At 45.3% G+C, this 22,496-nt stretch overlaps 2 protein-coding genes across 6 annotated transcripts in view; one reads left to right on the top strand and one right to left on the bottom strand.

Annotated features, from left to right (window-relative positions):
- The window catches only part of nemp1 (nuclear envelope integral membrane protein 1), a 30,706-nt gene extending 16,578 nt beyond the window's left edge, over nt 1-14,128 (bottom strand). For both annotated transcript variants that reach the window (XM_068024886.1, XM_068024885.1), the window contains exons 1-4: nt 13,951-14,128; nt 12,018-12,139; nt 7,635-7,857; nt 6,625-6,697 (exon numbers count right to left, since the gene is read on the bottom strand). In XM_068024886.1, coding sequence (XP_067880987.1) covers nt 6,625-6,697; nt 7,635-7,857; nt 12,018-12,139; nt 13,951-14,107 — 575 coding nt within the window. In that variant the 5' untranslated portion in view covers nt 14,108-14,128. The remainder of the gene's footprint in view (nt 1-6,624; nt 6,698-7,634; nt 7,858-12,017; nt 12,140-13,950) is intronic.
- Nucleotides 1-22,212, top strand: part of LOC137358686 (ORM1-like protein 2) — a 185,054-nt gene extending 162,842 nt beyond the window's left edge. For 2 of the 4 annotated variants that reach the window (XM_068024891.1, XM_068024892.1), the window contains 3 exons: nt 6,542-6,829; nt 15,273-15,369; nt 21,212-22,212. In XM_068024891.1, coding sequence (XP_067880992.1) covers nt 21,230-22,024 — 795 coding nt within the window. In that variant the 5' untranslated portion in view covers nt 6,542-6,829; nt 15,273-15,369; nt 21,212-21,229 and the 3' untranslated portion in view covers nt 22,025-22,212. Of the gene's footprint in view, nt 1-6,541; nt 6,830-14,246; nt 14,306-14,813; nt 14,961-15,272; nt 15,370-21,211 lie in introns of those variants that run through there. The other 2 variants (XM_068024894.1, XM_068024893.1) reach the window with 2 other exon arrangements.
- The last annotated feature ends 284 nt before the right edge of the window (nt 22,213-22,496 follow it).

The raw sequence follows: 22,496 nt of genomic DNA, 5'->3' as shown, positions 1-22,496 counted from the left end.
CTTTCGTCCCCACCCTTTAGCAGAACATTCCAATTCAGAGCTTGACCAGCTGACTGATACCAGGCCTCTGCTACTGGTACTCCTGAACCACCCACTAGATAGCATGGAAAGGCAGCAGGGGCTAGTTCATTAGATTTTCTCCTCTCTTTAATTAACGTGGGGAAGCAACTTACTCATTTCCTAACAGCCTGACTGAGGTTGAGAACTCACTGGGTTGGACATGAACTTATTTTAGTGCTACACGTCATGACTAAGAGAACTGGTCCGACTTTATTAAGAATTCAAGTCAGATGACAAAATGGCTCCTGCGACAGCGAGGAAGGCATAGGAGGCTTCAGCCACCTTTACATAAAGGGGTCTTTCAGCAGGATGGCAGAATTTGAACTCTGACAATCTGGAAATGTCACTAGGAGAGAAGATCTGCAAGACACGCCAGATCAAGGCAGGAGAGAAAGTAGATAGTTTCTATCTTTGAGATAAAGAAATCTATATACTCCTCACATTTGGTGCTAGAGGTAAAATGGAGCTAAATAGAAGGATGCAGAGGACTGGGAGGTAGAAAACACCCGTCGTTATCTACTTCACCCTCCAGGATAAGAGGAGAGAAAGGCAGTAGATTTTGGATGATTAGGCCAGATTTAACAACGGAGAACCAAAATATGAACAAGAGGTCATTCAGCCTGTTGGGTCTGTTCCGCCATTCAATTAGACCATAGCCAATCTGTACTTTAGCTCTATTTACCTGCCTTGATTCCATATCATTCAAAATTGGAAATGTTGAACAGGACCAGTCGCCGAGAGACTTCCTCCATCTTCTCTCAGTTCCCTTACCAAATAGATTGGCAGTCACACTCTCCTCTTACTGCACCTGTGCTTTCCTGAGGTTTGGCTGTACTCTGGAGCAAAGTGTTCAGAAATTCCTCCCCCTCCCTTATGTGCGAGAGCTTCACTAATCCGACTCGAGCTAACAGGATCACTTAAGGATTAGTATGCTACTTAATTACTAATTTACTATGTAGAGATATTAATTTAACGCTATTTGGCTAAGTATTCCAATTTGTTCATGTAGTTATTTAACTTTTATTTAGGTTTAATAGTTTAGAAAGTGTATAAAGAAATGAAGTACTTAGCTGAGTTCCTGCCGCTCCTTCCTCTGCTTGCTATCGACGTCAATTTAGAATTTTTCCCCGCCTCTGTTTTGGTGCTGCTGCTGCCTAGCTCTTGCGCTGCTTTTGTGTGCGCTGTCCATTCCGATGTGTTTTGCTGCACTGCCACTGCTGCCTGGCTGTTGCACTGTTTTTAAATGTGTTGTATGTCCCAATGTGCTTTGCTACACCACCACTGCTGCTTGGTTCTTTGCGTTGCTTTTAAATGCACTGCCTTTGTTTTGGCGCTGCTTTGCTGCCGCGTGTTTCTTACGCAGCTTTTAAATGCACTGCCTGTTTTGGCGCTGCTTTGCTGCCGCTTGGTTCTTGCGCAGCTTTTAAATGCACTGCCTGTTTTGGCGCTGCTTTGCTGCCGCGTGTTTCTTACGCAGCTTTTAAATGCACTGCCTGTTTTGGCGCTGCTTTGCTGCCGCGTGTTTCTTACGCAGCTTTTAAATGCACTGCCTGTTTTGGCGCTGCTTTGCTGCCGCTTGGTTCTTGCGCAGCTTTTAAATGCACTGCCTTTGTTTTGGCGCTGCTTTGCTGCCGCGTGTTTCTTACGCAGCTTTTAAATGCACTGTCTGTTTTGGCGCTGCTTTGCTGTCGCGTGTTTCTTACGCAGCTTTTAAACGTACTGTCTGTTTTGGCGCTGCTTTGCTGTCGCGTGTTTCTTACGCAGCTTTTAAATGCACTGCCTGTTTTGGCGCTGCTTTGCTGCCGCGTGTTTCTTACGCAGCTTTTAAATGCACTGCCTGTTTTGGCGCTGCTTTGCTGCCGCGTGTTTCTTACGCAGCTTTTAAATGCACTGCCTGTTTTGGCGCTGCTTTGCTGCCGCGTGTTTCTTACGCAGCTTTTAAATGCACTGCCTTTGTTTTGGCGCTGCTTTGCTGCCGCGTGTTTCTTACGCAGCTTTTAAATGCACTGCCTTTGTTTTGGCGCTGCTTTGCTGCCGCGTGTTTCTTACGCAGCTTTTAAATGCACTGCCTGTTTTGGCGCTGCTTTGCTGCCGCGTGTTTCTTACGCAGCTTTTAAATGCACTGCCTTTGTTTTGGCGCTGCTTTGCTGCCGCGTGTTTCTTACGCAGCTTTTAAATGCACTGCCTGTTTTGGCGCTGCTTTGCTGCCGAGTGTTTCTTACGCAGCTTTTAAATGCACTGCCTTTGTTTTGGCGCTGCTTTGCTGCCGCGTGTTTCTTACGCAGCTTTTAAATGCACTGCCTTTGTTTTGGTGCTGCTTTGCTGCCGCTTGGTTCTTGCGCAGCTTTTAAATGCACTGCCTTTGTTTTGGCGCTGCTTTGCTGCCGCTTGGTTCTTGCGCAGCTTTTAAATGCACTGCCTTTGTTTTGGCGCTGCTTTGCTGCCGCGTGTTTCTTACGCAGCTTTTAAATGCCTACCGTGAAGAAGTTCTGCTCTTCTCTTCAACAGGACTTTTGTTTGTCTCTTTTACCTTATCACCTTCATTGCTTTCTATTTTCCTTCTGGTGTTTGATAAAGTGTCTACCAAAACTCGTTTTCACAGCCACATCTCCTTCCTCAGTGACTGTCTCCGGCTCCGACGTATTCCACGCGGATTCCAATTGTAGTTTCATCCTTCGTGTTTGGAATCTACCCAGGATTACAGGTATCTCCGAGAAATACAACATTCCTCGGACTGCTGTTCTCGCCGGATCCTGAGATCCACACTCAGTACCATGCGCTGCCACATGTACACACTGGACCTCTCTCTCCAGAAGCACTGCCTCCCCTTATCTCAGAGCTGTTCTTCTCCAAAGTTTCATTTCATCCTTCGTCTTATCCGACGCATTAAAAAAAAAACTTTTTTTCTTCCTTTCAGGTGTTAAGGAATGCAAGCTCCAGCAGCTGATGGGGACTACTGCCCCTCCAGATCCTTCTTCCCCTTCACTTCCCTCTGACCCCTTGCCGTGAATTCACTATACCCTTTGACCTTCCCCTCTCTGACACTGAATGTTCTGTACTCAGTTATCCCCTCACTTCAATGAATTTCGTGCTCGGCATGACGTCGAGCTCTTCTTTCGTCGCCTTCGCTTCCATGCTCACTTCTTTGACCAGCGGACCCATTCACCCGCCTCCAGCATTCTCCCTCTAACTGGACCTCTCCCTCTGGCCTCTTACCTGCTCTTGATCTTTTCATTGAAAACTGTCGGCAAGACATCGGCCGTCTCAATCTCTCTGCCCCCCCCTCACTCACTCAAACTGTTTCCCCATTGAACTTGCCACACTCTGTTCTCTCAGATCTAACCCCGACATTATCAAACCTGCAGATAAGGGTGGTGCTGTTGTTGTCTGGCGTACCGACCTCTACCTTGCAGAGGCTCAGTGCCAACTCTCAGACACTTCTTCCTACTTCCCCCTGGACCATGAACCCACCACCGAACATCAAGCTACTGTCCACAGGACTGTCACTGACCTCATCTCCTCTGGAGATCTTCCATCTACAGCTTCCAACCTCATAGTCCCGCAACCCCAGACAGCCTGCTTCTAACTCCTTCCCAAAATCCACAAACAGGACTGCCCTGGCAGACCCATTGTTTCAGCCTGTTCCTGCCCCACCGAACTTATTTCTTCCTATCTTTACTCGGTTTTCTCCCCGGTCCAGTCTCTTCCCACCTCAATCAGTGACTCTTCTAACGCCCGACATCTTTTTGACAATTTCCAGTTTCCTGGCCCCAACCGCTGCCTCTTCACTATGGACGTCCAATCTCTCTACACCTCCATCCCCCACCAGGATGGTTTGAGGACTCTCCGCTTCTTCCTTGAACAGTAGCCCAACCAGTCCCCGTCCACCACCACCCTCCGCCACCTGGCTGAACTTGTTCTCACGTTGAGCAACTTCTCCTTCAACTCCACTTAATTCCTTCAAGTAAAAGGTGTTGCTATGGGTACCCGCATGGTCCTAGTTACGCCTGTCTTTTTGTGGGATATGTCGAACATTCCTTGTTCCAGTCCTACTCAGGCCCCAACTCTTTTTCCAGTACATTGTATCGGTGCAGTTTCCTGCTCCTGCCCGGAACTAGAAAACTTTATCAACTTTGCTTCTAATTTCCACCCTTCTCTCTCCTTTACATGGACCATCTCCGACACTTCCCTTCCTCGACTTCTCTGTCTCCATCTCTGGGGATAGGCTGTCTACTAATATTCATTATAAGCCCACCGACTCCCACAGCTACCTCGACTACACTTCTTCACACCCTGCCCCCTGTAAGGACTCCATTCTATTCCCCCAGTTTCTCCGTCTCCAATGCATCTGCTCTGATGATGCAACCTTCCACAACAGTGCTTCGGATAAGTCTTCCTTTTTCCTCAACCGAGGATTCCCCCCCAACTGTGGCTGACATGGCGTTCAAACGTGTCCGTCCCATTTCCTGAACCCCTGCCCTCATCCCTTCCCCCGCCTCCCAGAACCACGACAGACTTCCCCTTGTCCTCACTTTCCACCCCATCAGCTTCCACATCCAAAGGATCATCCTCCGCCATATGCAACATGATGCCACTACCAAATGCATCTTCCCCTCCCTTCCCGTCAGCATTCCGAAGGGATTGTTCCCTCCGTGACACCCTGGTCCACCCCTCCATTACCCCCACCACCTCGCCCCCTTCCCATGGCACCTTCCCCTGCAATCACAGGAGGTGTAATACCTGCCCATTTACCTCCTCTCTCCTCATTATCCAAGGCCCCAAATACTCCTTTCAGGTGAAGCAGCGATTTACTTGTACTTCTTTCAATTTAGTATACTGCATTCGCTGCTCACAATGTGGTCTCCTCTACACTGGGGAGCCCAAACGCAGAATGGGTGACCACTTTGCGGAACACCTGCACTCAGTCCGAAAGCATGACCCCGAGCTTCTGGTTGCTTCCCATTTCAACATTCCCCCCCTACTCTCATGCTCACATCTCTGTCCTGGGATTGCTGCAGTGTTCCACTGAACATCAATGCAAGCTTGAGGAACAGCATCTCATTTACCGATTAGGCACATTACAGCCTGCTGTACTGAACATGGAGTTCAATAATTTCAGAGCATGACGATGGGCCCCCCTTTTTATTTTTAGTTTTTATTTTATTTTAGTTTGTTTAGCTTGTTTCTACTGTGCCTACTCACTGTTCTTTTTTCACGTTTTTGCTTGGGGCCAGGGCTGTTTATTGTTATGTCAATTAACACCCTCTCTGTACTAATGCTTTGTCTTTCAGCACACCAATAACATATCGTTTGCCTTTGTTCCATGACCTTCTGGTCAGTTATTCTCCGTGACCTTGTCCTAGCAACACCTCGTTATCTCTTGCCCCACCCCCACTTTACTTGCTTAAAACCTTTTACATTTCTAATATTTGCCAGTTCTGATGAAGGGTCACTGACCTGAAATGTTAACTCTGCTTCTGTCTCCACAGATATTGCCAGACCGGAGTACTTCCAGCATTTCTTGTTTTTATTTCAGATTTCCAGCATCTGCAGTATTTTGCTTTTATTTGTTTAAATGCACTGCCTCTGTTTTGGTGCTGCTTTGCTGCCGCTTGGTTCTTGTGCAGCGTTTAAATGTACTGTCGTTGCTGTCTGGATTTTGTGGTTTTAAATGCGCTGCCTATTTTGATGCGCTTTGCTACAGTGCCACTGGTATCTGGCTCTTGCGCTGCTTTTAAATGCTCCGCATCAGGCCAATTATGCACAAATTGCACTCCACCCTGTGGCCTTTAGATTTAAGGACACAGAGATTGGAAATATACCAGAGAAACAATGGGGGTAGGAGACAGAAAAGACTTGGAGAGCACAGGGGCATCAAAGGCAGAGACAAAAGAGTTACTAAATAGGTTGAGTGCAGCGGCTGTGTTGAGGTGGGCAGAGGGCTAGAGAAATTAAGAATTTGAGGAGTATTAGAAAGGGAGCTGGGGGAACACATTTCTCAGGGGCAGAGTGTGACTGTCGAGGGATCTGAAGCAGGCACAACAACGTGGCTGTTGAGGGAAATGAGGAACTGGTCGAGATGGCTTCGATAAAGATAGAAACCTTGGAGCTGGCAAGGCCTCTCACAAGATGACTACTTTTGAGCAGGTGGCCACGTGTGGAAATTTATGTTTTGGGGGTGGGGGTGGGGGGGTGGGGGGGGGGGGGGAAAAAAGAAAGAGGATGAACTATTCTTGTATAACGGCCTTCTGAAAATACCACAAATGCTAACACTTCTTGCCTTGCCTTCCTCAAAAAAGACAGGCATTGAATCTGAATCTGCAAACAAATTTCTATCACATATAAAGCAAGGTATTCCAGCCTTTTTTTTTTTAAAAAAAAGGTACTTTTTACATCAATACTTATGAAAATAGTGGGCAACTACTTTTTTTTTTCCTGAAAGACCCTGCCCAAAACATTAACCAGTCTATTCTCTCCACAGGTGCCGGATGACCTGTTGTTGCCAACATTTTCCGCTTTATTTGGCTGTGCAACATTATTTTGCTCCTTCCTTCACTATCTTACCTGCTTAAGGTTTCAGCATAGAAAAACAGCAGCAGCCCGAAAGTGAAGATTACGATCAGCTGCGGATCGAAACCTGGAAAAGGACAGGACAGGATAAGAGGGATGCACAATTCTACCCAACAGCACACTGAAAGAGTTCAACAAATTTAGTTAATTTCCCAGAAAGGAATAAAAAACACCCCTTCTGAAGTGCTCAAATGACTCAGTTAAGTATAGTCCCGTGCAATATTCGATCTTGGTTTATACTAACTAGCCAACTGTTTTTTATTTTAAAAAGCAGTTACATGGGGCCATCAAGCTCAGCTGCAACAGTCTCCACAGTCAAATAGCCTTTTGATGCGCATGTGAAGAAGGGCCACAAGGGCAAGGTAGTGGAGGGGGCTGGAGTCTGTGGGATTCTACCTCAGTACAATTCTGCAGCACAGGAATAAAAAAATCAGAAGCCCCACAGGCAACAGAGAGGTGTAATACACTCACTCACATACCACAGACTGACTGAATCCCAGAGACATTTTCTCAGGAAAAAAAGGGGAGTACTTTATATCAAAAATTTACACGCATACGTAATTTGCTTGTAGCACTCGGTTTCCTTGTATAAAATAATCTGGAACAGTTTAGCCTGCGTCAAGAAAGCTCCAACAGGGAGATATTTTCCTGTCATTCAGGAGGTCATTGATATGGTGAGCATGTCATGTACTCTCCAGTAAGCAGTTCACCAGAATGGAGGGCAATGCTTACATCTGGGCTCTGTAAACCCAGAAATGCTCGAGAATAAATATGCAGGTGCAATTCGTAGGAAACTGCCTCCTTATAGCATCTATGGGAAGACATTTAGATGAGGAAATTGACATTGGGAAAATCCCTAATAGCGACAATCAGCATTACTGACAGAAGTTCAATTTGAGAGAAATGGCAGCATAGATGCAACACTGTAAGAATGTGAACTTCTGCTATAATTGCCACGGCAAAACACATCAAAATATGAGGGATCAAACTGATTAAAAACTCACGTCGTGTCAACAGAACCTCATACAAAGCCGCTTTGCTGCTCGTTTTCACTTTAAAGCAGGTTTTGTTGCTAAACAGATCAACGTTAATGTAAGTTTCATTCACTTTCTCCTTTAACATGGACGTTGCCGACTCCACAATCCAACTCCACACCCCTGGAGGTTCCAGCTCCATTTCATCATCCGCTTGCTTTATTTTAAATTTCTCAGAGCTGTTCACTCGGATCTGAGGAGGCAAATAAAGGAACGACAATAGTAAACATTTCCAATAGGACTATCAGTTATGGGTATCCCATGTGTACCAATAAAGGACAACACACCGTTACTACAAATTAGTACTGAGCCAGATTTTACACAAAGCATGCATGAACACATGGGTTTTTCAGGTTTAAATGATTAATGAAATATTCTGTTGCACTCCATTGCTCAGAATTTCTAAATGTTTAAATCTCTTCACTCAGATAACCCTTTGGGAATTTACAGTTCACCATATAACTGCTGAACAAAAAAAAAAATCAGTGCCTTTTCAAAATAGGAAAATTTTATTGAATATGGCACAAAAATAAAGTCAGTTTAACATTAAATAGGTGCTTGAAACATAACAGACTGTGCACACTGAGGTGCTATACATTAGAAGCTCATGTATGTAAATCTTAGACATGCATAAGCAATAAGTGTGCACCAGCAAGTTCTCCTTCTGGCACAACCACAACCCCTCCAGCCCATCCTAGCACAATCACAACCTCTCAGTGCCTCACCTCAGCAAATATTCAACCTCACGCCACTTCCCCTAACCTGGTATAACCAAGACTGCTCGCCACTTCCTCCTCACTGGTGCAGTAGAATAACCAACTTACTCTGATCCCATCCCTCCTCCAAATCGCAACTCCACATTACCCTACAGTGTCAAAACTCAAAAGCTGATTAACATTCATCATTTAAACAGATCAAAATAATTGGTTGGCATTCTTTACAATGACAGCAGGCAAAAATTCTAAGGCCCAGAACCTGAAAAATAGATTAAAAAGGAGTATCCACTTTTGATGATTCAACTGGTCTGTGAAACCACATCAGTCACATGCTTTCCACAAACAATCCCCAATCTCCCACTACAGTTTACTTCCCTGTTCCCGAGGGTTGAAACCTGCTCCAGCTCCTCAGATTCCACAGACTCTCATCTTTCTCAGCTTCAACCATCTGCTCTACTGCTCCTTGAACTCCTCTTATCCCAGCTTCCAGAGACATAATTCTTGTGTCCAAACCTATACCAGGCCAGCCTCCACAGGATTAGGTATTTGTTTTTATGGCTGTATATAGTAGTCCTGGATAAAATGGAGATAATTGATGGGAATTACCCAATCACTGCTGTAAGCAACTGGGGTTCATTTTACACACATTTGTATCATGCTAACTATCCTCCACTCTGCATGGTGCTGGAGAAATAATACCCTGTACTCAGGCGAATCTGTTTGCTGTAGTTTTGGTCATGGGATCAGAGACTTTCAAGACCCGCCATTCCTCCAACTCATTGGCTGACACAGTAGCATCAATATGCACTTTAAAAAAAAAAAGAATTTGAAAAAGCAGCGCAAGGTAGAGTCTCAGAGGTACGGGAACGACCCTGTGACTGCTGCCGATATCAAAGCTGACTGGGGCTCCCCCAGGCTTGAAGAAGGGGTTAGAACTGCAACGCAAGCAAAGTTCCCATAATTTGACTAGGGAAGCTTCTGTACCATATTTATTTCCTGCAGGAATTTAGATAGACAGCCTATATGTGATTAAAAATCAGCTTTAGATATTTGCCGCTGGAAAACGAACGAGCTCCTATGTCTCTAACTGAGGAAGATAGAAATGACAAACTTTTTCACTTACAATGAGGGCCAAGCTGTCTGTGTGGGGGAACGAAGATCATTTGATATGTAAACCAGGATACAAATCCTATGTTCTAGGTGATAACTGCATTAGTGGTTGTTTGAAGAACAATGAACATTGGATCTGTAAACTCCAGCCACTGTGCAGACATTAGGAATGATTTTGTTGTTGGCAGGAAGAGGGCAGTTAGAAAAGCATAATGGACTAGTGCGACAGGAAGTCTGCACATATGCAAAACGTTTAAAATGTTACATAAAGAGGACAAAATTAAACCAATGGACTGCACTGGAGGAGTAAGCACAAAGAATCGTCTCTTTAGTTCCATTTGGGTTATGACTTGCGGAGCATCATCTACCAGCTAAGAACCCAATCCATAGAAATCTGCGAGCAACATTTTTTGTGAGCTACGGGGAGAAGGCAAGCAAATGAAACTGAGTGAATTGCTCTTTTGGAGAGCCAGTACAGACAGGATGGGCTGAATGGCCTCCTTCTGCACTGTAACAATTCCATGATTCTGAACATTACAGGAAATTCACTATCAGTAAAAAGCAATAAACAATAGATTTATACATTGTCATACACACTATGTATCACTGGAGGTCACTACAGCACCAACATTAACTAAAGGCCCTGGAAGAGTCCTGTTCAGTTGATCCATATTGCTATGCACATAGATTCTGATCATGTAGCCAGGGGAAACATTGCTGGCTAATGTTTAATAGGTTGCTAGAATAACACATTGGTACACCAAAATGTGAACCAGAGATTGGCATTTTATTAATATATTTTAGTATCACATACACAGCTATTTACTAAAAGGTCTTGCATATAGAGCGGACTTTTTAAAAAAAATCATTTAGTAGATTGCCGAGTGAAGTATGCAGAGGTGCTGGCCACAATCTTCCAATCCTCCTTAGACACAGGAGTGGTGCCAGACAACTGCAGGTACGTTCAAAAGGGGAGAAGGATAAACTTGATAATTAACAAGCCAGTCAGTTTAACATTGGTGGTGGGGAAGCCTTCAAGCAATAATCTGGGAGAAAATTAACTGCCGCTTGGGCAAGCACAGGATAAAAGAAGAGCTAGCACGGATTTGTAAACGGCAAATCATATGACTAATCGAGTTTTTTGACGAGGTAACAGAGGACGAGGGTAGTGCAGTTGATGTGTATATGGACTTTCAAAAGGACATTTGATAAAGTACCACATACTAGGCTTCAATTTTGCTAACAAGTCTATGGCATAAAAGGGGAAGTAGCAGCATTGATACAAAACTGGCTAAAAAGATAGAAAACAAAGTTGTCCTGCTTCTACATGTTGTATGCAATCTACCTTATTGTGGACTCTACCTCACCCATTTAGTCTTCGGAGGAAAAGCTCCGTATAAACACTCCCTGATCCCCAAGAGGGAATCGAACTAAACTCCAGAACACTTTTGAACTGTTGATATATTTGTGATTAAAATATATTTGGATTTGCAGTAATTTAATCCACAAAAATATGCTTGCCACAAATAATCTAGGCCTTTTATACAGTGGGTGGGGGAGCACAAAGGATTATTTAAAATTCTGTCTGCATCCCTGTAAGATATTCCTTGTGCAGATATAAATGGTTTTGCAGTAGTCATCCATCTTCACATCCCTGCCGTCCCATAGAATTTCCCCAATGATTTCAGAGGTCCAGCACTCAATGAAAATGGAATGGAGACTCCTGAGAATTGCATAACAATTAGTAAAGCTCTTAAACTAGACTTCCAAGGTTTTCTTTAGCTAAGAAATTCAGGAAATCACAAAACTAATTTTAGATTGTTCATATGATTGTCCCCAAGGTTAAGGACTCGCTGCACTCCTAACTTCATGGTGCCTGGCAGCAGGATTGATGGACCAAATGGCCCATCTTGCTTCATGGCTTCTCATGCCTTTAAACAGTGGCAGTACTGCATTAAAATGGCAGCCAACATCAAGATTCACATAATTACGTTGAGGGCTTGTCATTCACTAGAAACAATCATTACATCTCTGGTGCGGCCTTTGGAGCGGAGTAGAGTACTTTCATTACATTACACAAGGAGAGCATGAACTGCACTGGTAAACTCAATACGGACAGGCAAATGACTTGGGGTGGTATAGGAAACAGATAAAGTATAACAAAGAGGTGGCAACAAAAACAACAGAATCTGAAGAGTGAGAACGCAGAGAAAAATCCAAAGCAAAGAGGAAAGCAATTAAGTGAAATGTTATAATCTTTCTTTTGTGTTCTCCAGTTCATGTCCCCTACACCAGACCTGGCCTCTTCCGAAGGCAACACAAGAGATCTGGAGCACATGAACAATTGCAGGAGAAACCCACAATCTAATGCTACATAGTTTGTTGGAACTCCAGAACAGTACACCAACAGTCTGGCCCTCACCCCTTCCAGATTCTTCTTTAAAGCAAAGGTGGCAGGTACAGTGTAGTGCCCCACCCCCCATCAAACAGGTTCACACGCTGCTGAACAGCTTGGACTGGCTGTTACCTGAATCCGGGTCCAAACGTCTCTCCATCCAGGAGACAGAGCATTCTTAAAGCAAAAGCTCGTCTCATTATTGTAAAACGCAGCTTGGCCTTCTGTAATGTCGACAATTTTCCCACTTTCTCCTGTTAATAAAATGTTCCAACAACAAAAATTAGCAAACACTCACCAACTGAACATCCCGATGGCTGCTTCTGCAAGACATCCCTGCTGTTCTGGCTGTTCAGGTGCCTACACCAGCACACTGGCACACCCATGGTGGCCTCCACACCACTCTTACGGAGATGCGCCCAAAGGAGGAGGCAAGGTGAGATAGCACAGATGCCAATCTCAGCCCATAGACAGCGGTAGATGTAATCAGAGGGAAAAGGCCATTCCACCTCAAAGTGTGCCGACTAGCATCTCAATACACAAAGCAGCACATCACCACCACCATCTGGATAGCAGCAGGTTGCCCAACTTGAGCACCAATGCCAGCACAGATAGCAAAATGGGTAAATAAAGAAGGGATTCAAGGAGACATGACTTTTTTTAAAACAAAGAACTGCAATATGTTAACATATGCTCGATAAAAGCTCTTCCTACTAGGGTCTGCGTTCCCTTTTTGAATCCTAGCAAGTTAACTGGGAAAAGTTATCCAAAAGAAAAGTTAACAAAGCGCACAGAGGCTTCTCTTCCAAAGTTATTGCAGCAATTTGCAAACAAAGAATCTTCGTCTTTCCGGCTAGACAGTGGGTAGGAAGCCCACATATTGGCCCCACTAACACTCTTCTGAACCAAAGCCATGGAAGTGCATCAGTGGCGTGCATGTGCGGCCATACTGCCACCTGTTTTTCTTTTAAGTTTTTGGGTAATTTCCCTACCTCCTCACTACAGCATGACATGCCCACTCATGGAATATCACAGGCAAGAATCCATGAAACCATTGGTTTAAGCACTTTACTGTTTGAAAACATAGATCTGATCACTCTTTCTCAAAGAGAAGTCTTTATAAAACAGTTTGGGAGCTTATTAAAGTGAACATTGGGGTAAAATTTTTTACCTTAAGATACACATAACTTACACTGAAGTGTAGGACCAGAAACAAATAGGAGGTTTGAACTCTGATCAAGTTACCCAAACTGAGGTCATTTTCCAAGTGATTAGCATGCTTACTTGCACTCTACAGCACCTTCCTATATCTCTCAAAATCCTGTCTCAGCACTTCACAAAATGAAGTTCTTCCAAATGTAGTTTCGCATGGAGTACCAGTTATTTTGCCACAGAAACATCACACAAAGAACAAGATGAATGATCAGTTAATATGCTTCTGGTGGTGTTGGTCAAGGGAGGAATGTTGACCAGGTTGCTGGGAGAACACCCTGCTTTTCATGAACCACAAAGCAGGCCAATTTAACATATCAGAATGACAGTACCTCCAACAGTGCAACTGACAGTTAGCACCACACCAGGGTGCCAGTTTGTATTATTCCCCCAAATCCAGGAGTAGGGCTTAAACCCACAAATTGTGGCAATTGTACCACATATGCTGCGCCATACACAATGTTCCAGGTTTGATCCCCGGTCTGTGCTGAGCAAACTCATTTTATCCAGCATGGCAGCAAAGCTCCTGATCACCATGCAGTGGCCCTCTGGAAAGTGTGGGTAAGTGCCAGGATGTCCCTTGAAATGGTGACAGTGCCAACACTGTCTCTCTGCAAACAGAAATGTCCCCATGCCCAAGGCACCAGAGAGTGCCCAACACCCACAGATTATACCCAGACACAGACAGCACTTGGAGCAAAGGGGAAATCAGCACATAAACCGAGGCTCGAGTACAGTGACTGTGAACGGTGAGTGCAACTCTCCGCAGCCTCAGTGCCGGCTTCTCCCCGAGCACCAGCCTCGCCTCAAAATAAAACTTTCCCCATCACTTCAGAAGCTTCCCTTTCCATACCTGGGACTGCCACACAAACCCGTATGACTAAAAACAAATAAGCCACCAAAATGCGCAACACGCGCCCGTCTTTCAGCAGCAAAACTCCGAGACAATTTATCCCTCCCGCCATCACCAACCACGGCCTAACAAACGTGACACTGCAGTTCAACTTCATCCCGAATGGGTGAAGGTCTCGTGGTTGATTGACAGGCTTGCCCGACAATCACCAACTCCTATCACTTCACATGCCAACGGCTGAATGCTCTATCAGCCAATAGATGCGAAGCGGAGGCGGGACTTCCTATTTGAACGCGGTTTGAAGCCAGTCGGTCCTAATAGGGGGAAGCAGTGATTGACATGAACAAGTTTAAAGGTGTAAAGAAAAATACCATTTTTATTTGTTTCTCATTTCTCTTCTGAAGACACTGACCTCTTTGATGGGGTCAGTCCAAAGGTAGCAGTTGAACAATGCAGTTGTGCAGATGGCCAAACTGGCCATCTTTAGTGTGTGAATCCTAGTGTCGGCAAATACAGAATAGAAATTCAGTTGTATCATTAACACATACACCTTTCTTTACGAGACTCAGTGAATAATGAGAAGCAGCACTTTTAACTCTCTTCTCAGGATGCCCCCTCAAGTTGGACGAATTCCTGAAGATTCCATCACACAACCTCCCGCCACCAAGCGCCCCACCTTCTGCGATTGGTCCGTCCTCACAGCGTCCCGCTTTCCCTCGACCAATTGGAAAGCAGACTCTTCCTTACCCGATTGGGTGATTTTTGTCGTTAGTCAAACAGCCTTTTCCTCCATCTCCAATACCTCTCGTAATTAATAAAAGAAATGGGAAAATGCGCAATCCTTTTTAATGACCCTGTGATTTTTCTCTTGGAGTTGCTCTCAGCAGTGTTGGGAAGATTCATTAATTCCTGGAAACTCCAGGAGAATTCTGGAGGGTTGGCAGCCAACTCCTGCTCTAGCCAAGGGGCTCTGAGGCTAATATAACATCCCCACTGCTCGCCGGGCTAAGGTCAATTAATACGCTGCACACTTGGAACCTCTTTGTTCTTTATAGCTCAGTAATACACCAGGCAATGCATCAAACAATGAACGTATACAAACGTTAACTTTGCTTCTTTCTCCACAGATGCTACCAGACCTGCTGAGTATTTCCAGCATTTCTTGTTTGTATTTCAGATTTGCAGCCTCTGCAGTATTTTGCTTTTATTATTATGAATGTATACATTCTCTTTAACGGCAGTTACTTTTCATCTTAACAGCTTTCATATTGTGAACTGTTCATACTGAACATTTATTCAGTTTTGGTACTTTAATCCCCCAGGAGCATCTACCTTGGCACTGTATTATGTGACGGCAAGATGTACACTTCAGGACGAACTACCGTTTCTGCAAGTTCAGCAAGTGATTACAGAAAATAAGTAAGTACTTACCAGAAATATCAAAAGTGTTTAAGTTTAAAATAAGTTCAAAGTTCAAAATAAACTAAGAAACCTTCCAGACTGGTAATCCCATAGTCGTTTTAGTGAAAGTATTACAAGATCCTGCCGTGAGCAATTCCCAGGGAGATAAAAATGGTCGCAAGATTGAAGGTTTTTCATCTATGTTGAAAATAACAATATGATCGGTGCTGTTGCATAAGGTAGCATGTCGGCGGGTCTGTTAGAAGCTGTATCAACATCTAGCAACACCTCTTTTGTTATCTTTTGCCCCACCCCCGCTTCACTTGCTTAAAACCTATTATATTTCTAGTCTCTGCCAGTTCTGATGAAGGGTCATTGACCTGAAACGTTAACTCTGCTTCTGTCTCCACAGATGCTGCCTGACCTACTGAGTATTTCCATAATTTCTTGTTTTTATTTATACATTGAGGGGTTTTGATAACACCAAAAGCCACAAGTACAAGCAATTGTGTCAATGCCATTTCAACCCGGAAATGTCATTTACGTGAAACAAATTCCTCCTAACTGTGTTATTCTGCATAATCACCTCTGAAGTGGTTCAAGAAGGCAGCTCAGCACCACCTTCTCAAGGGCAATTTGGGATGGGCAATAAATGCTGGCCTGGCCAGAGATGCCCACATCCCATGAATGAATTTAAAAAAATATACACTGTATAATATATACTGATATTGGAGTTGTAAAATAGTTGTAAAATATTGTAATATGCTCCAACACTCTGCTCCTCACCTGAAGCTAAAGACCAGTTCTACGAGGAACTCCATAACATCATTAGTAGCATCCCCAACACCGAACACCTGTTCCTGCTGGGGGACTTTAATGCCAGGGTTGGGGCCGACCATGACTCATGGCCCTCCTGCCTTGGGCGCTATGGCGTTGGAAGGATGAATGAGAACGGGCAGAGACTGCTTGAGTTGTGTACCAATCATAACCCTCTGCATCACCAACTCGTTCTTTCACACTAAACCCTGTCACCAGGTTTCATGGAGGCACCCAAGATCACGTCGTTGGCACCAGCTAGACCTCATCGTCACAAGGCGAGCCTCCTTAAACAGTGTTCAAATTACACGCAGCTTCCACAGTGCGGACTGCGACACCGACCACTCCCTGGTGTGCAGCAAGGTTAGACTCAGACCAAAGAAGTTGCATCACTCCAAGCAGAAGGGCCACCCGCGCATCAACACGAGCAGAATTTCTCATCCACAGCTGTTACAAAAATTTCTAAATTCAGTTGTAACAGCCCTTCAAAACACTCCCACAGGGGATGCTGAGACCAAGTGGGCCCACATCAGAGATGCCATCTATGAGTCAGCTTTGACCACCTATGGCAAACGTGCGAAGAGAAATGCAGACTGTTTTCAATCTCATAATGAAGAGCTGGAACCTGTCATAGCCGCTAAGCGCATTGCACTGTTGAACTACAAGGAAGCCCCCAGCGAGTTAACATCCGCAGCAATTAAAGCAGCCAGAAGCACTGCACAAAGAACAGCCAGGCGCTGCGCAAACGACTACTGGCAACACCTATGCAGTCATATTCAGCTGGCCTCAGACACCGGAAACATCAGAGGAATGTATGATGGCATTAAGAGAGCTTTTGGGCCAACCATCAAGAGGATCGCCCCCCTCAAATCTAAATCAGGGGACATAATCACTGACCAACGCAAACAAATGGACCGCTGGGTTGAGCACCACCTAGAACTGTACTCCAGGGAGAATGTCGTCACTGAGACTGCCCTCAATGCAGCCCAGCCTCTACCAGTCATGGATGAGCTGGACATACAGCCAACAAAATCGGAACTCAGTGATGCCATTGATTCTCCAGCCAGCGGAAAAGCCCCTGGGAAGGACAGCATTACCCCTGAAATAATCAAAAGTGCCAAGCCTGCTATACTCTCAGCACTACATGAACTGCTATGCCTGTGCTGGGATGAGGGAGCAGTACCTCAGGACATGCGCGATGCCAATATCATCACCCTCTATAAAAACAAAGGTGACCGCGGTGACTGCAACAACTACCGTGGAATCTCCCTGCTCAGCATAGCGGGGAAAGTCTTTGCTCGAGTCGCTCTAAACAGGCTCCAGAAGCTGGCTGAGCGCGTCTACCCTGAGGCACAGTGTGGCTTTCGTGCAGAGAGATCGACCGTTGACATGCTGTTCTCACTTCGTCAGATACAGGAAAAATGCCGTGAACAACAGATGCCCCTCTACATTGCTTTCATTGATCTCACCAAAGCCTTTGACCTCATCAGCAGACGTGGTCTCTTCAGACTACTAGAAAAGATTGGATGTCCACCAAAGCTACTAAGTATCATCACCTCGTTCCATGACAATATGAAAGGCACAATTCAACATGGCGGCTCCTCATCAGACCCCTTTCCTAGCCCGCGTGGCGTGAAACAGGGCTGTGTTCTCGCACCCACACTCCCTGCTGCTTTCACATGCGTTCAAGTCTTCTGAAGAAGGAATTTTCCTCCACACAAGATCAGGGGGTAGGTTGTTCAACCTTGCCCGTCTAAGAGCGAAGTCCAAAGTACGGAAAGTCCTCATCAGGGAACTCCTCTTTGCTGATGATGCTGCTTTAACATCTCACACTGAAACGTGCCTGCAGAGTCTCATCGACAGGTTTGCGGCTGCCTGCAATGAATTTGGCCTAACCATCAGCCTCAAGAAAACAAACATCATGGGGCAGGACGTCAGAAATGCTCCATCCATCAATATTGGCGACCACGCTCTGGAAGTGGTTCAAGAGTTAACCTACCTAGGCTCAACTATCACCAGTAACCTGTCTCTAGATGCAGAAATCAACAAGCGCATGGGAAAGGCTTCCACTGCTATGTCCAGACTGGCCAAGAGAGTGTGGGCAAATGGCGCACTGACACAGAACACAAAAGTCCAAGTGTATCAAGCCTGTGTCCTCAGTACCTTGCTCTATGGCAGCGAGGCCTGGACAATGTATGTCAGCCAAGAGCGACGTTTCAATTCATTCCATCTTCGCTGCCTCCGGAGAATACTTGGCATCAGGTGGCAGGACCGTATCTCCAACACAGAAGTCCTCGAGGTGGCCAACATCCCCAGCATATACACCCTACTGAGTCAGCGGCGCCTGAGATGGCTTGGCAATGTGAGCCGCATGGAAGATGGCAGGATCCCCAAAGACACATTGTACAGCGAGCTCGCCACTGGTATCAGACCCACCGGCCGTCCATGTCTCCGCTTTAAAGACGTCCGCAAATGTGACATGAAGTCCTGTGACATTGATCACAAGTCGTGGGAGTCAGTTGCCAGTGATCTTCAGAGCTGATGGGCAGCCATAAAGGTGGGGCTAAAGTGTGGCGAGTCGAAGAGACTTAGCAGTTGGCAGGAAAAATGACAAAAGCGCAAGGGGAGAGCCAACTGTGTAACAGCCCCGACAAACAAATTTTTCTGCAGCACCTGTGGAAGAGCCTGTCACTCTAGCCTTTATAGCCACTCCAGGCGCTGCTCCACACACCACTGACCACCTCAAGGCGCTTACCCATTGTCTCTTGAGATAAGGAGGCCAAAGACAAGGAGTTGTAAAATAGTGGTGACAGTTTTATAAAGCATTATCACCTAGTAACACGATTTTATGCTTCAACAGGGGATTAGTACAGGATAAACTATTTGGTATGATTTATAAAATACAAGTTTTTACTCCTATTAGGTATGAAACAGATTTCCTGTTTGCACGTTTGATTTTTCTCCCTATACAGCCCAATTCCATCCAAGAGGTGATGCTGTTCCATATTTGGGGAGGGCTCTTCTAACCCCTGGGCAAGATGCAAAGAAAGCTGGTCATCTGATTGGTGATCCCTCTCCCATCCAGGTCTTCCAACCTCCCTCTCCCATTGTAAGCTTTCTCTATTTTATCGATGCTCTGGACAGTGTTCCACTGAACTTTACTGTATTGTTCCTTCTAAGTTCCAAATACACCCTATCCAATTAACAGTGCAACCTCACGCACCACTTCCTCCAATCACAAGGATTGCCAACTTCTGGAATGGGCGGGCTGTCTTACGAGGACAGGTTGGACAGGCTAGGCTTGTATCTGCTGGAATTTAGAAGAGTAAGAGGTGACTTGATTGAAACATATAAGATCCTGAGGGGTTTTGACAGAGTAGATGTGGAAACAATGTTTCCCCTTGTGGGAGATTCTAGAACTAGGGGTCACTGTTTAAAAATAAGGGGTCGCCCATTTAAGAGAGAGATGAGGAGAAATTTTTTTCTCTGAAGGTCGTGAGTCTTTGGAATTCTCTTCCTCAAAAGGCAGTGGAAGCAGAGTCTTTGAATATTTTTAAGGCAGAGGTAGATAGATTCTTGATAAGCAAGGGGGTGAAAGGTTATCAGGGGTAGGTGGAAATGTGGAGTAATCAGTTCAGCCATGAACTGATTGAATGGCGGAGCAGGCTCGAAGGGCCGAGTGGCCTACTCCTGCTCCTAATTCGTCTGTTCATATGTATGTTCCACAGCTCAGGAATCCAGCTGTTTGTCCATTCGCCTGCTGCCCTTTCTACCATTAAAGCTTTGTATTTTTTTTAAAGAACATTTTTTAGTAAATCCTGTCTGGTGTAAAGTTTCACTTATTAATGCAATGCTGCTGGCCAAACTTTCAACCCTTCCTCTTGGTGGAAAGGGTTGGCAGTGCCCTGAAAATGGTGGGCAATCGTCACCATGGCCGCAGCAATGTTTAACGGGCCTAACATTGGGCAGCTGGAGTAGCCCCCGGAGTCATGCATTCAGCCTGTTCCTAATGGAAATTGGGCTCCTTTGAAGTTGATAGTACTCTAATTGCCATTTCTTGGCTGAGCATATGTTGTGCCCGCTCCGGGCAGTATCAGCTAGTGGCCTGGCTGAAGAGGACCCATAATGTGAATTCCTTGTCATGTTTGTGAGGCTGGGAGGAGGAGCAGGAGTGGTCTTTGACTATATGACCCTGTCCCTAGCTTCTGCCACTCCAGCGTCACCCCCCACCCCTACCCCGAACTTGCCCCAGTAAATCAGAGACACCCCCATGGACTTACCTTGCAGCCAGGTTGCCTGATGATACATAGTTGGTTGGCTGCCCTGAGGCTCTCGAGTTTCTGGCTATAACATGCCAGCTCTATTCAAATGAGATGACCTTCAAAATAGGCTAGGCCTCCTGGCAGGACTGCCAAGCAACCAGCCAGTGCGATCTGCTTCTGGTGTAAATCCACTCCATATCTTAAAAACATCACTGAGAAAATCATTCTCTAAATAGTATCAAGGTCTGTACCTCATCTACTCCCTTCCACCACTATTCTCCCCCCCCCCCCCCCTCCACCCCCCCCCCCCCTCCCCCCCCCACACACACACACACATACAGATGCACACGGACACAAAACACTGCAGATTTTGAGTTTGTGATGTCCTGACTACCACACAGGGTCTGTGCAGATGTGACTGACAGGGCTGTAATACAATCCATTGCTCCCCCAACACTGTAAACCCCCAAGAACGAATCATTTCTGAATATTCCCTTTACCAACAAATGAAATAAAGCCCTTAAATAACTATTGTGTGAGTTGGATCACGTCTTGAAAAGAAACCTTACTTCCTGCCCAGCGACAAGAACCTTGAGCGCAGTTGGGTATTGCAGGGCTTGCAAAATGGTGATATTTATCAGAATCTTGACTGATCTTTATTTAGCTAGCAAAAAATTCTACTAATGATAGAATGTGAGTAAACATTCCCTCTGCTTTCTTTCAAGAAAAAAACAGGTTTTGTTCTGAATTATGAGACTAAATGCTGCGTTGTTTGTTCACAGGTTCAGCAGCGACTCACAATGTCATTGCCACGAAACCTGGGTGAACTTCAGCTGTACCGTGTCCTCCAGAGGGCTAATCTCCTGGCGTATTACCATACGTTCATTCAGCAGGGAGGGGATGACGTGCAGCAGCTTTGTGAGGCTGGAGAGGAGGAGTTCTTGGAAATCATGGCCTTGGTTGGCATGGCAACCAAGCCTCTCCATGTCCGAAGGTTACAGAAGGCCTTACGGGAGTGGGTGGCCAACCCAGCCATTTTCATCCAGCCTCTAGCTTCTGTTCTGGTCAGTAGCATCCCCCTATTTAAACTGTCAGATGCATCTTCAGAGGAGCCAAAGAAGCAGGCAGTCAGTAATGGCAGAGGCACTTCTACTGAAATGCAAGTCAAACATCTGCAGAGTTTCATCACTGCATCAGCAAGGAGTGGCAGCCCTACTTCCTCATCTGATGGCAGGGAGAAGAATTCCCCAGTGCAGGTTTCCAGCGATGCCCGGGTTTGGCAAGGGTGGCACAAACCAGAGACTGACAGCAGCCAAGTGCCTCCCCAAGAGAGCCCATGTAAACTGCACCTTGACACGGTCCGTACGTTCACAGAGAGCGTTAGGCACATGATGAACACCTTTCCCAAAAGCGATCCCAAGGAATTCTTGAGACTGAACAAGAAGTTGGCAAAATCCATAGGTCACATCTTCGAGATGGATAACAGTAATCCCGTTAAGGAGGAGGAAATCCGGAAGTACTGTGCAATCTGTGGGCGATTTGGCTGCAAGCACAGGGACAGCAAACAGCTGACACAGCACGAGGTTGGCAACTAATTGTATAATCCCTGTCATGTAAATATAGGCAGTTCTGACAAAATGTGAGGGACGGAATATGGAGACAGTTTAATAAATATACAATTCCAGAGGGGGATTAAAGGAGCGCTCTGATTGTTGACAAATCATTGTAAATACCCGCTCCCTTCAAACTTTGTATCGTTGTGTATCAGGGCTGCTGCTGTGAAATAAAGAGAATATATTTGTATTGTTTTAGTTTTAAAACGTCCTACACTATCCATATTCTTAATGTGAGCAATGAACTCAAATGGTCATCTTTCAATTCTCCTATTCTATGACTTGTCTTCATGCTTGGTTTTACCTTGTGTCATGGACTGTTGGTGGGATACCAAATCCCAAGGCGACCAGAGACCTTTTCATTCATCATTGCCCACGTATCCTTTTCACTGATGTCTATTGCGAGTCATCATCGAGCTTCTTATTCATAGTAGAGACAATCAAGAAGTAATTT

The sequence above is a fragment of the Heterodontus francisci genome, chromosome X, assembly GCF_036365525.1.
Source record: "Heterodontus francisci isolate sHetFra1 chromosome X, sHetFra1.hap1, whole genome shotgun sequence".
Classification (NCBI taxonomy): domain Eukaryota; kingdom Metazoa; phylum Chordata; class Chondrichthyes; order Heterodontiformes; family Heterodontidae; genus Heterodontus; species Heterodontus francisci.
This window is presented reverse-complemented; position numbering and strand designations above follow the sequence as displayed.